This window comes from Epinephelus lanceolatus, chromosome 23 (genome assembly GCF_041903045.1).
Source record: "Epinephelus lanceolatus isolate andai-2023 chromosome 23, ASM4190304v1, whole genome shotgun sequence".
In the NCBI taxonomy this organism is placed as follows: Eukaryota; Metazoa; Chordata; class Actinopteri; order Perciformes; family Serranidae; genus Epinephelus; species Epinephelus lanceolatus.
Window position 1 is genome coordinate 29,499,623 of NC_135756.1, and position 14,286 is coordinate 29,513,908.

The 14,286-nt window shown below is 41.5% G+C and overlaps 1 protein-coding gene across 1 annotated transcript in view; it reads left to right on the forward strand.

Annotated features, from left to right (window-relative positions):
- LOC117249140 (uncharacterized) overlaps positions 1-14,286 on the forward strand; it is a 40,430-nt gene that overhangs the window by 8,265 nt on the left and 17,879 nt on the right. Inside the window, exons 8-13 of the mRNA XM_033614545.2 lie at positions 1,279-1,572; positions 2,734-2,985; positions 7,451-7,765; positions 7,867-7,988; positions 11,232-11,448; positions 11,546-11,704. Of these exons, the coding sequence (XP_033470436.2) occupies positions 1,279-1,572; positions 2,734-2,985; positions 7,451-7,765; positions 7,867-7,988; positions 11,232-11,448; positions 11,546-11,704 (1,359 nt within the window). The remainder of the gene's footprint in view (positions 1-1,278; positions 1,573-2,733; positions 2,986-7,450; positions 7,766-7,866; positions 7,989-11,231; positions 11,449-11,545; positions 11,705-14,286) is intronic.

A 14,286-nucleotide genomic window follows, 5' to 3' on the forward strand; every position in this document is an offset into this window, starting at 1 on the left:
TCGTATAACATCTTTCCCTTTAATATGTGATATGGGTGTTCCACAGGGTAGCATCTTGGGTCCCTTACTCTTTCTATTGTACATCAGTGATCTTCCTGATGTGTGCAGATACTCCAATTGTCTGCTATATGCCGATGACACTGTCATTTTCCTCTCTGACACAGAGCCTAATATTGTAAACTTTAAACTTTGCTCTGATCTTGGTATCCTACATGACTGGTTGAATGCTAACCACTTAACTATCAATGTCAAGAAAACGGAATGTATGTACTTCCACTCGCCCAAGAGATCGGTATTCATCTCAGACCCAATCCACTTTGCTAATCAAAACCTATCCATCACAGAAACCTATAAATATCTTGGAGTATCTCTCGATTCACATTTCACTTACCGTAATCATGTTCATTATTTAACAAAGAAACTCAACCAGAAACTGTACTTACATACTAAGATCAGACCATACCTTACCAACATTATCTCTAACACGTATCTACATGCAGTCATTCTCTCAACAGTAGCCTACTGTCTCCCAATCTGGTCCCTCACCACAATAGAAATTACTGAACCAATAGCCAGACTGTACAATAGAGTTTATAAGATCCATGCCACATTTCCCCTCTGGACTCACCATTGCACTGCACTTTCAAATTTGAATGCCTTGACCTTTCAGAACTACACAAATAATCAGGCTATTAAATTTTATCATTGGATACAAAACAATAACACGTCTCCAGCACTCGCTGATCTAGTTCCAAGACACAGCATAGGACAGGAGCGCATCACTAGATCAGTCTCCCAAGCACATACCCCAGCACCAGCTTATAAAAACAGCTATGGTCAGAGATCATTTTTTCACGCGTATACCAAACTCTGGAATGAGATCCCATATTATATTAGAACAATAACCTCTGTTGTACATTTTAAACAGGCATACAAACACTGCCTGATGGAAGGATACACTTGCAACCACTAACTTAACCCATAATTTGTGCGTACTTCATTCAAGTCCATGCCTCTCTATATGTTCATGTTGCTGTTTTTTTTCTTTTATGTTTTTGTTAGATGTCACTGTTTTTGTGATGTGTTTCTGTCTTTATGTGCTGCAGAACAGGAACCTGCTGTAAACCAGTTTTAACTGAGTCAGGCCTGATTAATTGTGACTGATCTTTATTATGTTACTTTTAATCTTTTCCTGTAAGAATAAAAGTGAGAAATGAGTGTGAAACCACCTGAAGGGACTGTCTAATGCTAACCAGTTCTATATCCTTTTTCCCACAGACCCAGACATTCCCAAGGACTTTGAGGTGACGTCATGGAACAGCAGCAGCATATCGCTGGCCTGGGACTGCCCTTTGAACCGCAAGTTCTCCTCTTTCCTCCTCACCGCCTTCTACCTCAACGGTGTGGATCAGATCACAGAGGAGGCGCTCTTGTGGCACAGGGAGGACAACTTTGTGTTCACCTTATCGGACCTGGAGCCCTGTAGCAGGGTTAAGTTTGGCCTGCAGACGGTTTGCCAGGCAGGGATGGAGTCCCGCTACAGCAAGATGGTCCTGAACGATGGAAACTCTGGTAAGTCCTGCATCATGTGTTTGTCCATTTGAGCCCATTAAAGTTGTACACTGTATTGTGTTGAAGTTAAAAACTGTGCAGTCACTGATTTACAGTGCTACTATGTTTGAGATCACGGTCTAACCACGGATCCACTCAGTAATTGTATGATCTTTGGAATCCAAAGTGATCTTAATTTCTCAACACATTTTATTTTTCTGTTACCCACAGTTGATGTTGATGCAATCATTTCCCTGCTTTACATGAGACTTTGAAACTTATAACACATTAAAATAAGAGTAAGTAATAAAAACATGCTGCTCCTCAGTTGAATACTCAGGGATTTTGCTGATTAGAACTCTTCTTGGTCTGATATGAGCAGTAGCTCACGATGGCTAATATTTGCAAAATGTCTGTTGATATCATGTAACTCCTTTTCTTGTGCTGCAGTTATTATGCCCTAGCATTTACAACAGTGGTCTCTCAGCAGAAATTACAATCTCACTTTAAAGAGCTGCCAGTTAACTGACCACAAGCCGCACATATTTGTGACACTCACTGCAAAGTAATACAAGAAACTGAGTCTCACATCTGAAAGTTTTAAGTGAAGCTTCAGTGATCCCTACTGGGGAAAGCTGGTCATTGCAGCAAAAAGAGAGGGAAATGTACACAAGAGTAGTGCATGAAAATATAATATATTTGAGAGGATATTACAAGCAGCTGCTATAGAAACCATAAAGACAATTTTGTCTTCATCCTGCTAATGCAGTCCAGTAGAAAAAAACAAACTATAGTGCTTAAAGGTACAGTTCGGATATTTTCAAGTTTTCTACTGGAAAGAAATAACTACCAAACTCACTGTTCTTTGGTTGCAGCATCTCTCTATTCCCGTCACTGTACATAATAGGAGGCTTGAGCAGACATGATAATGACAATAATAATGATAGTAATCATATTAATCATCATAATCATAATGATGATAATGATATTAATTATGATAATAGTAATAATAATAAGATGATGATGATGATAATACATTAGTGTTATATAGTGCTTTTTGGATATTCAAAGACGCAGGACCTTGCTTCTGTGATAATACACAGACTATAGAAAAGTACCTCACACAACCCCACTTCAAAAAATCCAAACCTCCCTTTAACACAATCTCCCTCTGCTCTTCAGCTCACTCCAGCATCGAAGCCTTACGTCAGACATCATTTGGCCCCGACAGCTACACCTTGAGCTGGAAAGTGAGGAACACATCATCCATCTCCATGTTCAGAGTCTACCACCAGGAGGAGCTGCAGGGCACAACACTCCTCACCAACTTCTCTGTAGGGGGCCTGCTGCCATGCCAACAGCACCAAGCCAAGGTGGAGGCGCTGTGTGGAGATGCTGTGCTCATGAGTACCAAGACGGTCACCGCACACACAGGTAATGCAGAAACTGATAGGAAGATTACACAGACTGGACCCACACATACATGCTGTTGATGTGCACTATTACTCTGTCAAGAGAAAGCTGGACAAAGTGATGAGATAGCTGAGCCTGCAGTGAAATATATTAGTGTCTACCCCTTTCCCATCAGCCCCTAGGAAGAGGAACTGGATGTCCTGTTTGTGTGGTATTCAGCAATTGACGAAGTAAACATCAGGCTGTTGTGAATAACAAGTTGACCACAAGGGGTCTGTTAGATGACAGTTAAATTCCTCCTGGGTGACTTACTGGATTATGAAGTTATGGGGTTTATTCTGACGTGAGTGTAGTGGTTGATATCAGAAAGGAAAGTATACAACTTAACATAAAGCACTAGTATTCACCAGGGATCCAAAAATAAACAACAGGCTATCTCTGTTACTTCTGAACAAGAAAAATGAAATAGAAAACTTGTTAAAGAAAATGGTTTTAAAATGGACTGAGGTGGTTCCTTTTAAACTTTTTCAGAGGGACAAGGCAGCTAGATTGCCTGGTGACAAAATTCTAAGAAAATTCTTTGAATTCTGACATTTCTCAAAATTTTCCCTTACAGAGAAGACTTGATCCTGGCAAAGAAAAGTTATTCACAAAGCATCTAAGCCCTTAAAGGGGAACTAATGTTTTTTTTTCAACCTGGGCCCTATATTCCGATCTACTTTTGTCTAAATGAGTGATAGGATGTTATATATTTGACATTTCTCCAGTATGAAGCTCGGGCTGACCTGCCTGCAGCTCGTGAGTGTGTGCTATATTAAATAATAGGGCATTCAGACAGCGTCAAACAACGTCAAAATACGTCCACTAAAAGTGCACACAGATAGGCTCGGATGGTAGTATAATTATCCGACAACATAACGGAAAGGAGAAATGAACGTCTGTGTTTACCTTTAGCTGGATTCGGACATGTTCCTCTGCCTGTTGCTGCTCCCTCTCTCTCCTCGTCCGCTTTTCAATTTCAATGAGTTCTGCATCCGCGTACGTCGGTGTACTCCGTGTTCAAATACATAAGGGCGGTCATCAAATTCAAATGGCTCATCCAGATCCAGTTGGTCAAAATTGGGTAAAAATTCAGACATGTTTGTTGTGGCAAGTCAAAACACTCACTCAGAGGGTGAAAGTCTGGCTCTGAAATCTCACATCTCGCAAGATTATTCTTCTTCTTCTTTGGTGTTTTATGGCGGTTGGTCTTGCGAGATTTGTAAGGTCACTTGCCGGCAAGCTGCAAGCGTTTAGACACACAGAGCTGGATTGGCAAATTGATGCGAGGTGCCCAATTTTCCGCCTTGTAGGGTAGGCATATTGGCGGAACCTTTTTGGTTTAAACAGAACGAGGTGGCCTTCCCCTTCACTGGAGGAGCTGTTGATCCCGCCGCATGTGTGACCCACTGGCAGTGGATAACACCAAACAGCTGATAGCAAGAATGAGCAGCTAGTACTTGTAGCAAAAGGGAAACGCAAACCTGACAGATACTACAGTAAAGATGAGCAACTGTGGAGACAAAGAATTGCACGCCCTCCTTGCCCTCGCAAACGAAGAGGCCATTAACTGGCAGATGATGGGGAGGGTGAAGGATGGGCCGACTTATGAGAGAATCGCCGAAGGACTGACCAGCCGCGGCTTCCCTCGGAGCAAGGCTGTTTATGGCACACACTGAGCTACAGGTTTTGTTACTTGCTCACGCCCCCCATTGCCCCGAAAAAGGCACATTATGTATAAACAAAAGTAGGTAAGCGGCATTTTGCCACACGCCCTGATTTTGTTTTTATACTGCCAATGCTGAAAGAAGACTGATTGGGCTTTCCTGCAATTTTGCACAATTCCTGTCTAAAAAGGGCTATAGTGTCTTGTGCTCACTACTGGAAGCAACATGCAACTACATCTCAAAACAACATATAGGGCATTAGTAGCCCTATATCAAGAGTCAAGATGGGACAGGATTAAAAAAACCTTATGATCATATGAGATAATGCAAACTAGAATATTGAATGGAGAAGGGAGTAGGTGTGTGTTTGTAAGTATGTGCATGCCTGTGTGTAGGGGTGCAAGAGATTATATGGATGCAGTTATGGGTGGGTGTGGGTAAAATTATATGGAAAGGTGGATCAAATTTAGGTCAGGAGTAATGCACAGGCTTAATATGGTAGGGCCTTATCCACATAAATATGGTAGAATAAACCAACTTCCAGGCCCAAACCTAAACTATTTTTTCTTTCTCTCTTCTTTTTTTCCTGACGTATGTGCAAATTGTTCTTGTGATCTTTAAGGATCTGGGAAAGTTGATGAGCATGAGGGGGTCCTCAAAGATCAGGGCACTGGAGTGCTGGAACTCCACTTCTGGGATTTTAGTTAGGTATTGTTCGGTTTGTTTTAGGTTACATTATCGTCTTTTTCTCATGTAAAGACATCATTCATTTATTGTTTATCAATTACATGTATAATGGCAAAAATATGGGTCTGTACAAAGTATCAGACCTACATGCACACATGTGTGCAAGTATTGTACAGGTCTACATATTCTTTCTATACTTATTTTTGTTTATGCTGATACATATGCAACATTCACCTCTGTCTGCAGGAGACCAGAGAGAAGGGTGTTTTTAAAAGTCTCTGTGTAGTCAGCTCTCAATACTTCTGTAGCTTCTAACTGAATCTCTGTGGTCTCTCCTGCGTCCTGTTTTTACTTCAGATATCTGCTTTATTTTACTCCGTCATGTCCATTTCCTGATTTTGCTGCCTCACAATCAAAGCTTTAACATACCAAGATAACGAGGGACTTTTATTGTGAGGAATCTATAGGAAATATGTTTATCATGGAATTGGTGGAACTTTGGTAGCAGCAGTAAAAGCAGAAACAGCCACAGTGAGATGTGGATATTGTTGATGTTGATATTAAGACAAGCCATCCAGCTAAAGACACACCTTCAAGTGGGCAATCTTGCTGTAATGGAGACGCAAGTTGCAAGTCCCTGTCATGCTGGGCTGACATGCCAAGTCAAACCGTGCGTGCGTGCGTGCGTGCGTGCGTGCGTGCGTCCGTCCGTCCGTCCGTCCCTCCCCTGTTTTCCATGTATAATGTCCCAAAACATCTGCGTGTGCTATAAAAATATGACCTATTCTTCTTTTAATTGACTATATGCATTTATGGGTATATGAAAATCAAATACATTTAGCTGGGGACAAAATGACTGTCCCTTTTAATCTTGTTTTACCCACTCTGAAGAGGCAATGTTACGGAGTGCTAAAGACAGTTTTCTCTGGCATACAGTTCGACATTGCCCTTTAAACTCAAGTAATATGTGCAACAGTCACACGTGGTTGACTCATAAGAACATGTGACTTAAATTAGCATCTTGAATATTGTCAGAAAGTGAAGTGAGTTACTTCTCCCATTTTCATTTGACTCACACTGCATTAGGAAAGTGATGGGTCATATTTGTGACATCTTGGCTTCAGTTTCAGTATTGTGTATTTGAATCTCTTCATTGTCACTACTTGTTTTTGTCTTTTGTGACATATATATATATATATATATATATATACATGACTTAGTCATACCAACAATTAGAAAAAAACAACAACATTCAGCCACAGGGGGAGCCACAGCGATCGGTCGCATTTTAGCCATTTTTAAGCATTTTTCTGTTATAGCGCCACCCAGTTGCCAATTAGAGTTAAATTTCTCCAGTCACTTTGAGGCGTCCTGTTCTACATATCTACCAAGTTTAGTAAAAATCAATATGACGGTTAGGCCTAGATAAGACATTAGCTCCCTAATGCCCCCATTTTGTTTGATTGGGTCAATAATGGAGGGGTCCCCTCAGATTATGTGTGGTCATATGCCTACACAGTTGCTTGGTGATCGCTGAAACCCTTGAGATGTTATACACCTTTATGTGATGAGCCACGCCCTCCGCAATATTCATTGCCTTATAGAAGCTCAGTTTTAGTAAGTTTTCCAACTTTTGCTAAGAGGGAACTTTAGATATTGGTCCCTAGATTATGTTCACAGAGTTTCATGCAGATCGGTCAAACTTCCTAGGAAGAGATTGATTTGAAGTGTTTTTCAAAAAATTCAAAATGGCGGAAAAACTATATAACTGGAAGTTATGGGTTCTTGAGGCAAATTTGTGCAATCTGTGCAAAGTTTCATGTCTCTACAACATGCCCATTCAAAGTTTGCAATTTCAAATGGTTACTATAGCCGCCCCCCCCCCCCCCCCCCCCCCTTTGGCCAATTGACGTAATATTGCTTCATTCGCATCCTCCCATGACCCTCTACCACTGTGCCAAATTTCACATGGATTGACCAAATCAGTGAGGAGAAAAACATGGAACAGACACACACACAGACAGTTTTCCTCATTATATAGTAAGATAGTATCTATTTTTGTTTTTATATTGCCTGATACTGTGTATATCCAGGACCTCTTGGTGTGTCCGAGCTGAGATATCGCTCCAACGACTCCACCGCCGTGTGGACGCCAGGCACCACGCACCGCCCAGCTGTTGCCTTTTTGTATGAGCTGTCTCTGGAAGACGGCACCACCATCCAGAGCAGTCGTGTGACTGACACAGAGCTACATCTCCCAGGGCTGAAGGAAGGGAAGACCTACGTCCTCGACGTGTGGGAGGAATGTGATGGGCAGTGGGAGTCAGAACATTCTCACATGGGCTTCAAGGGAGTAAATTCATCCTTTGAGCTCATCGTGAGGGCTGCTGGACCTGCTCTGACCCAAGGTCTGTCTGAGGTATTATTAGTCCAACACAGCTGCTGCAGTTCGTTATTTATCCCTAATGATAAACCTAATTCTCTGTTTCCTTTTTCGTGGCTTCTGTAGAGCTGCAGGTCAATATGTCCAGCATTGGTCTCATGATGGTCGTGCCCTGGAGACTGCCTGAGGATCTGCAGGATGACATTTCGGAGCCTAGAGTTAAAATAGGAAAGATTTTCAAAGATAAGGTGAGAGAAAATAAATTGTTGACATCAGTAATCACAGACTGCAGATCCAGATTTCATCCTTACTGTATACAGCACTGTGTAACAGTACACCATTGGTGTTTCTGCATGATTTGTGCCACAAGATTATCTTACATTTTTAAATCAGTTTTTGTCTGAGATCTAGGCAGTGTCAGTTTCTTTTTGTTGACATAATGGGCTCTAGTTTCGCAGACCGGGCGTGGCGGAGGCACAGCACACCTGCGCTTTGCCAACTGGGTGTGGCCAGGCGGATTTTACACACATCACACCAATCAAATGAGCCCCTCTCCTCGCCCTTAAATGCGCCGCGCGAAGGCGTAATGAGAGTTTACTCAATTCGCCATTGCAGCAGAGAGAAGAGAGCAGCAGCGTCAGACAGCCAAACTCCTCCCTGGAGGAACCTGATGTTTTGGTCCGGGAGGTCCAAGCTCGCAGTGTCTGAATATACGGAACTGCGAGCAGACCTCCACGGGCTGATGATGCAAAGGTAGCCTGGGAAGAGGTCACCACAATTGTAAATCAATGTTGCGTTTTTCTCGGGCGCGCGCTCTCTCTTTCTCTCGCAGTCTCACTCTGTTTCTTTTCTTTTGACTTTTCTAAGATGACAGATGTTGAATATATACTCCCTATCTGATGCTGTGACTGTTTGTGGTTGGCTGAGAGGGATGTGAACTCATTAGTTTGCAGCTGTTTAATCAAATCAGGTTGGGTTTCCATTACGCGTGCCAAACGTGCCAAACGGTGCCAATCCCCTTTGACCTGACATCAGATGTGACGGGACAGTCGATATAGAGATACATTTATGTGCTGATTGCAGATAGTTGCATTGAATAGTGTTTTTTTGGCTATTTATTGCATTGTTAATGTGCCTGATATTCTGGAAACCTGCCTGTGAGGTTTTGGTGACATGTGTGCACTGTCCGCCGGTCAGCCAAACTTCAGCTTACACCGGCTGCACTCCACCTGCGCTGACAGTAGACCTGGTTTCAGATGGCGAGCTTTTAGCACACCTTTGGCGAAGCCTTTTGGCACGAAACTGTCACTGCGCCAAGCTGGATCTGTCGACACCTCCCCCTGCTGCGCCGCCACACCCATCTCAGCGCACCTCGGTCTGCCAAACTGCCAAACTGAGCGCTCCTCGGGTTGCGCTGCTCGAAACTAGCTCTGCGCGGGGTTCGCCACCCTGCGTCACCTGCACTGCGCCGGGAAACTAGAGCCCATTGAGTTGAAGTCAAAAAGATTATATAAAAGGAAACTTTGGGATTTATCAGCCTTGATCCTTTTTTCCCATGTTTTTGTGTTTTCGTGTCTCTAATGGAGACAGTTTGGGACATTGGTCCAGTATTGAGAGAGAGGGAGTGCTGCACACGGATCAAACGGATTGCCATGAAATTTTGACATTGATGGTCCCCAGAAGATAAATCGTAAAAACTTTGGAGTACCCTTAATTTATCCTCTAGTGGAATCATCAGGTCATCTGTTGTCCAGAACGTCATGGCCAAATACCTGCCAAACCAAAGACACCCCCTTCAGCCTCAGCTATATTTTGTGTTTGCTAATTAGTGAAATGCTAACAAGCTAAACTAAGACCTTGAACATGGAAATATTACATATGTTGAACATCATCATGTTACTGTTGTCACTGGAAGCATGTTAGCATTTAGCTCAATGTACAACTGTGCCTAAGTACATCCTTACAGAGCTGCTAGCATGGCTGCAGACCTGTTTGGGTGTTGGAGAGATTCCAGCTCAGAAAACATGAGGTGACATTATGTGAGGTTCACTCACAAGTACATATGTGGGTACTTCAATTGAACTGACTCCAAAGAAACTGCACCCATGTATTTATTTATTTGTTTATTTTTTTTTTATCAGGGACCATGTACAGAGAACACTGGACTCAACAGAGTAAAGATGCACTCCACCAGATTATAGCTTTTAGCTAGTTTCCATCTGCAGTTCCTGAGGCAGGCAAAAGAAGAAATAACAAAAGAAAAATTAAAATATTACAAAGAGACATAAAAAGACAGACTGAAACGGTACAAGAAAATAGAGTGCATTGAAATCCACGGGACGACGCACACACAGCATCCAAAGTGCTAGTGCTCACAGTTCCAGAGAAAACCGTCATACAAGGTGCACACGCCCATACAGAGCCAGCAGTGCAATGGGGCAGATAGAACATCCACATGTCTCATTTGGTCTTCATGTAATGTGTACATAAAGTACATAGTGCAAAATAAGAACAGGATATTCACAGGTGTTAAATGGCGATTAATCTACCACATAAGATGCCTGGTGCAAGATGAGAACAAGATAATCACAGGTCATATAAGCAATAGATCTACACACTAAAATAGGAGACACATACAGGGTACCTATACCAATATGCAATGGAACAGTAACTCGATCAACCGCTTATGAAAAGGCAGTTTTACGTTTGGGAATACAACACTGCCACCTAGAGGTACTTCTCAATACCCTGCTCATCTGTTCAGAGGTCAGCTGAACAAAGGACTTGAGGGGTGGAGGTGCAGTGTTGTGAATGATTTTAAAAACCAGACGTACATCTGCATACATGATCATGTTATCAAAGTTTAGTATGTTGAGTATGTGGCAATGATGATACTGTCGTGTTTTCTTATCCAAAATTTGAAGAGTTTGTTTGTACAGTGACTCAAGGGGCTTCAGGGTCATCTTGTTAGCTTGGGACCAGCATGAGATACAGTAGTTAAAATGTGACATAATCATGGCATTAAAAAAGGTTTTGGCTGCTTCCATCATAAGTGAATTTCTGATACATCTGAAATTTGCAAGGTTGTATTTCAGATGCTCATCTGTTTTATGTGTTTTTTAAAACTGAGAGTGGAATCCAAAATGATACCCAGGTATTTAAATTTAGTTACATTAGTTATTTTTTTCTCCATTTACAGTTATGTAGGGATAATCCTTGTGCTTTTTTTTGTTGGTGAAAAACATGGTTGCTGTTTTCTTAACATTTAAAGTGAGTCATGATTCATTTAGCCAGTTAGAGACTTTGTAGTTCTTTATTTACTGTTTTATATTCCTGGTTTGTGATAAATAGATTTATTTTCTGAACTAAATAACTTTTCTCTCCAGTAAGATAAAAACATTACTGACCAGTTCATCTCAGCCTATATGTTATTCCAAATACATTTTCCATTCTTGTTTTTGATGCATCACATCTTTGTGTGTGTCCTTCAGCTGCAGGAGCTGATGAAAGACTTTGATCAGCCAGCCCGTGTTGAGCTGGCCAGCTTTGAACCTGCAGACGAGCCAGACAAAACAGAGATTGTGTTTATGTCTTTCGATGCATCCAATACCGAAGAGGACGTGCCGCTGCCTGTTGAAGATCAGCTGAATTACATTCGCTCCCTGAATGCAAACATGACCGTTACAGATGGGGTCATTTACTGGGACGGTAAGTGATTGTGGAAAAACCAGCTCAACTGGTTCAAGTCTGTCATAAAAATGGAAACTAATGCTCTTGTGTTTGTTTAATTTGCTTTGACTGTCAGGTCTTGATCTGTGTGCTTCCTCCGAGCAAACTCTGTGTCCTCGTAATTCTCTGTGCATCAACACTCTGGGCTCCTACACCTGCGTGTGCAAACAAGGCTACTACGATGTGAGCTTTGTCATCGAGCGTCCTGCAGCAGCATCACAGCCCATTTGCAATGGTAAACTTTTGAAGTGATATCTTATCCAAAGCTACACATGTTGCCTTTGAACAGGTGAAAATCCTGTTTTATTGCTCTAATGCTCTCAAACACCAGCGATGCATTCAGAATTCTATAGATACAATACTGAAGTGTTTTTATTATGTCCAATGCACGAAACCAGCAACATTTAAAGACTTTTGAAGTCAACAATAAGTTAAATGACTTTATGACATTTATATCCTGCTGCTTACTGTGTGAAGTTTTGGGGGGCAAAAAAACTCCTTAGTGGTTATTTTTTATTTATTGTTTTGTCCTTTAAGCAATACTGCTATTGTGGATGCCCTAAAGCCTGGGATACACTGCATGCATGAGCAGCATGTTACGGCTCCCTTATTGAACTGTTGCAGCATGCATGCTTGCAATGTTCACACAGACAGCATTGTTGCTGCTATGCTGTCTGCTGCTGTAACTACTGTATTTTCACAGATAAAGGCCGACACTTCACTCATTTATTTTGGTTACTTTCCACATCGACGTGCAAGATGAGCCTGTTACATTGTGTGTGTGTGTGTGTGTGCGTTTTTAAATACACTTCCATTTTCACAGGAAATGTACAGCTTGCATACAGTCTCTTTCAAAGTAAATCAACTATGTCGGTACAGCGCTGCAAATTGACATGTTGTTTCCTTCAACAACAAATGCAGTTTAGCCAACACACACGGGGTCAGGTTTAGATGAAAATTACAGGGGTTGGCTTACATTAAAAACGAAGGTCAACATGGGCCTCTCTGATTAAAATCATTGGTTGTCGGACCCATCCATCAGCCTTCCTGCCTGTCCTACTCGGACTTTGTGCTTCCTTAACTTACATTGTTGTCTGGTCGTGTTTTTTCCCCTGATGCTGCCAGGCACTGTTAAATGATAATGTCAACTGGCCGCATAACATGCCAGTGTGAAAGGATGGCATTTTTTGTAGGCCTGGCTATTGGGCTGTAGTCACAGGTCTTCTTTTTTTTTTTTTTACTGCCAAAACATTTAATATGAATACTCATACAACTACACAATGTTGTGTGGCAAATGTTGGTACTCAAAAGTGAGAGTGAGAGAGAGAGAGACACACACACACACACAGAGAGACACACACACACAGAGAGAGAGAGAGAGAGAGAGAGAGAGAGAGAGAGAGAGAGAGAGAGAGAGAGAGAGATAGAGATAGAGATAGAGATAGAGAGAGATATAGAGAGATATATATATATATATATATATTCAGGCCCTTTCAGCTACCCTAACCATAACATAATTAAAAACTAGTCCATACCCATTGAATGCACAGTTGCCCACATACAGTTTCACATGGTGTGTGTTTGGAATACAGGTCATAGGAAATTGCAGATTAAATAGTCAACTGAACCCATTAAGAAGAGCAATGTATTCAGAGTTTTTGTGAATTTGATGGTACGATTGCTTTATTGAAAGTACAGTAGTACCATTGCCAATAGTGGGATAGTTAGTGGGCTAAAACTGTACATTAGTAGTTGAGGTAGCACGTTGAAAGGCAGATAGTTAAAGTGTTTATATGTTGTATTGACTTAAAAGTGGAGCGCACTGGTAGTTCACATGGGAAAGGTGCGGCTAGCCCTTGTTGCAGCAGCATACCATACCATGACTTAGTCATACCAATAATTAAAAAAAAAAACAACACCTTGAGGTGTCCTGTTCTACATATCTACCAAGTTTAGAAAAAGTTTAGTTTTATCGGTGAAACCCTTGAGATGTTATACACCTTTATGTGATGAGCGACGCCCTCCGCAATATTCATTGCCTTATAGAAGCTCAGTTTTAGTAAATTTTTCAACTTTTGCCACGAAGGAACTTTAGATATTGGTCCCTAGATTATGTTCACAGAGTTTCATGCAGATTAGTGTTTTTCAAAAAATTCAAAATGGCGGAAAATCTATATAACCAGAAGTTATGGGTTCTTGAGGCAAATTGGTTCCTCTCTCTCTCTTGTTCCTTTCATGTCTCTACGACACACGGGGCATGAGATATGCCCATTCAAAGTTTGCAATTTCAGTCGGTTGCTATAGCGCCCCCCTTTGGCCAATTGATGTAATATTGCTTCATTCGCATCCTCCCGTGACCCTCTACCACTGTGCCAAATGTCACATGGACTGACCAGATCAGTGAGGAGAAAAACATGGAACAGCCACACACAGACAGAGTTTTCGTCATTATATAGTAAGATATAGTAAGATGTAAGCCAGTGCGAAGCTCAACAAAAAAAAAAAAACATTTAGTGAATGTCATATAACAGCCTGTCAAAATAAATGCAGGTCTCTTAATTAACTGAACTGTGATGCAATTACCACAGACACATTTAATCTGGAAAGTACACAAGAGTTATTGAAAAACTGAAACGTGTTCTTCAAAATGAGAGTGTAGACTGACTTTGCATGGAAATAAGGCGGCAGAGTGCATAAAAAAGTTGGGGTGGATGATTTCGAGAAAATCAAATATTTTATTTTGAACAAATACATCGATATTATGACCATATTGTAAGGTTGACTATTGGTGCTTCCACAAAATATTTACACATGAGA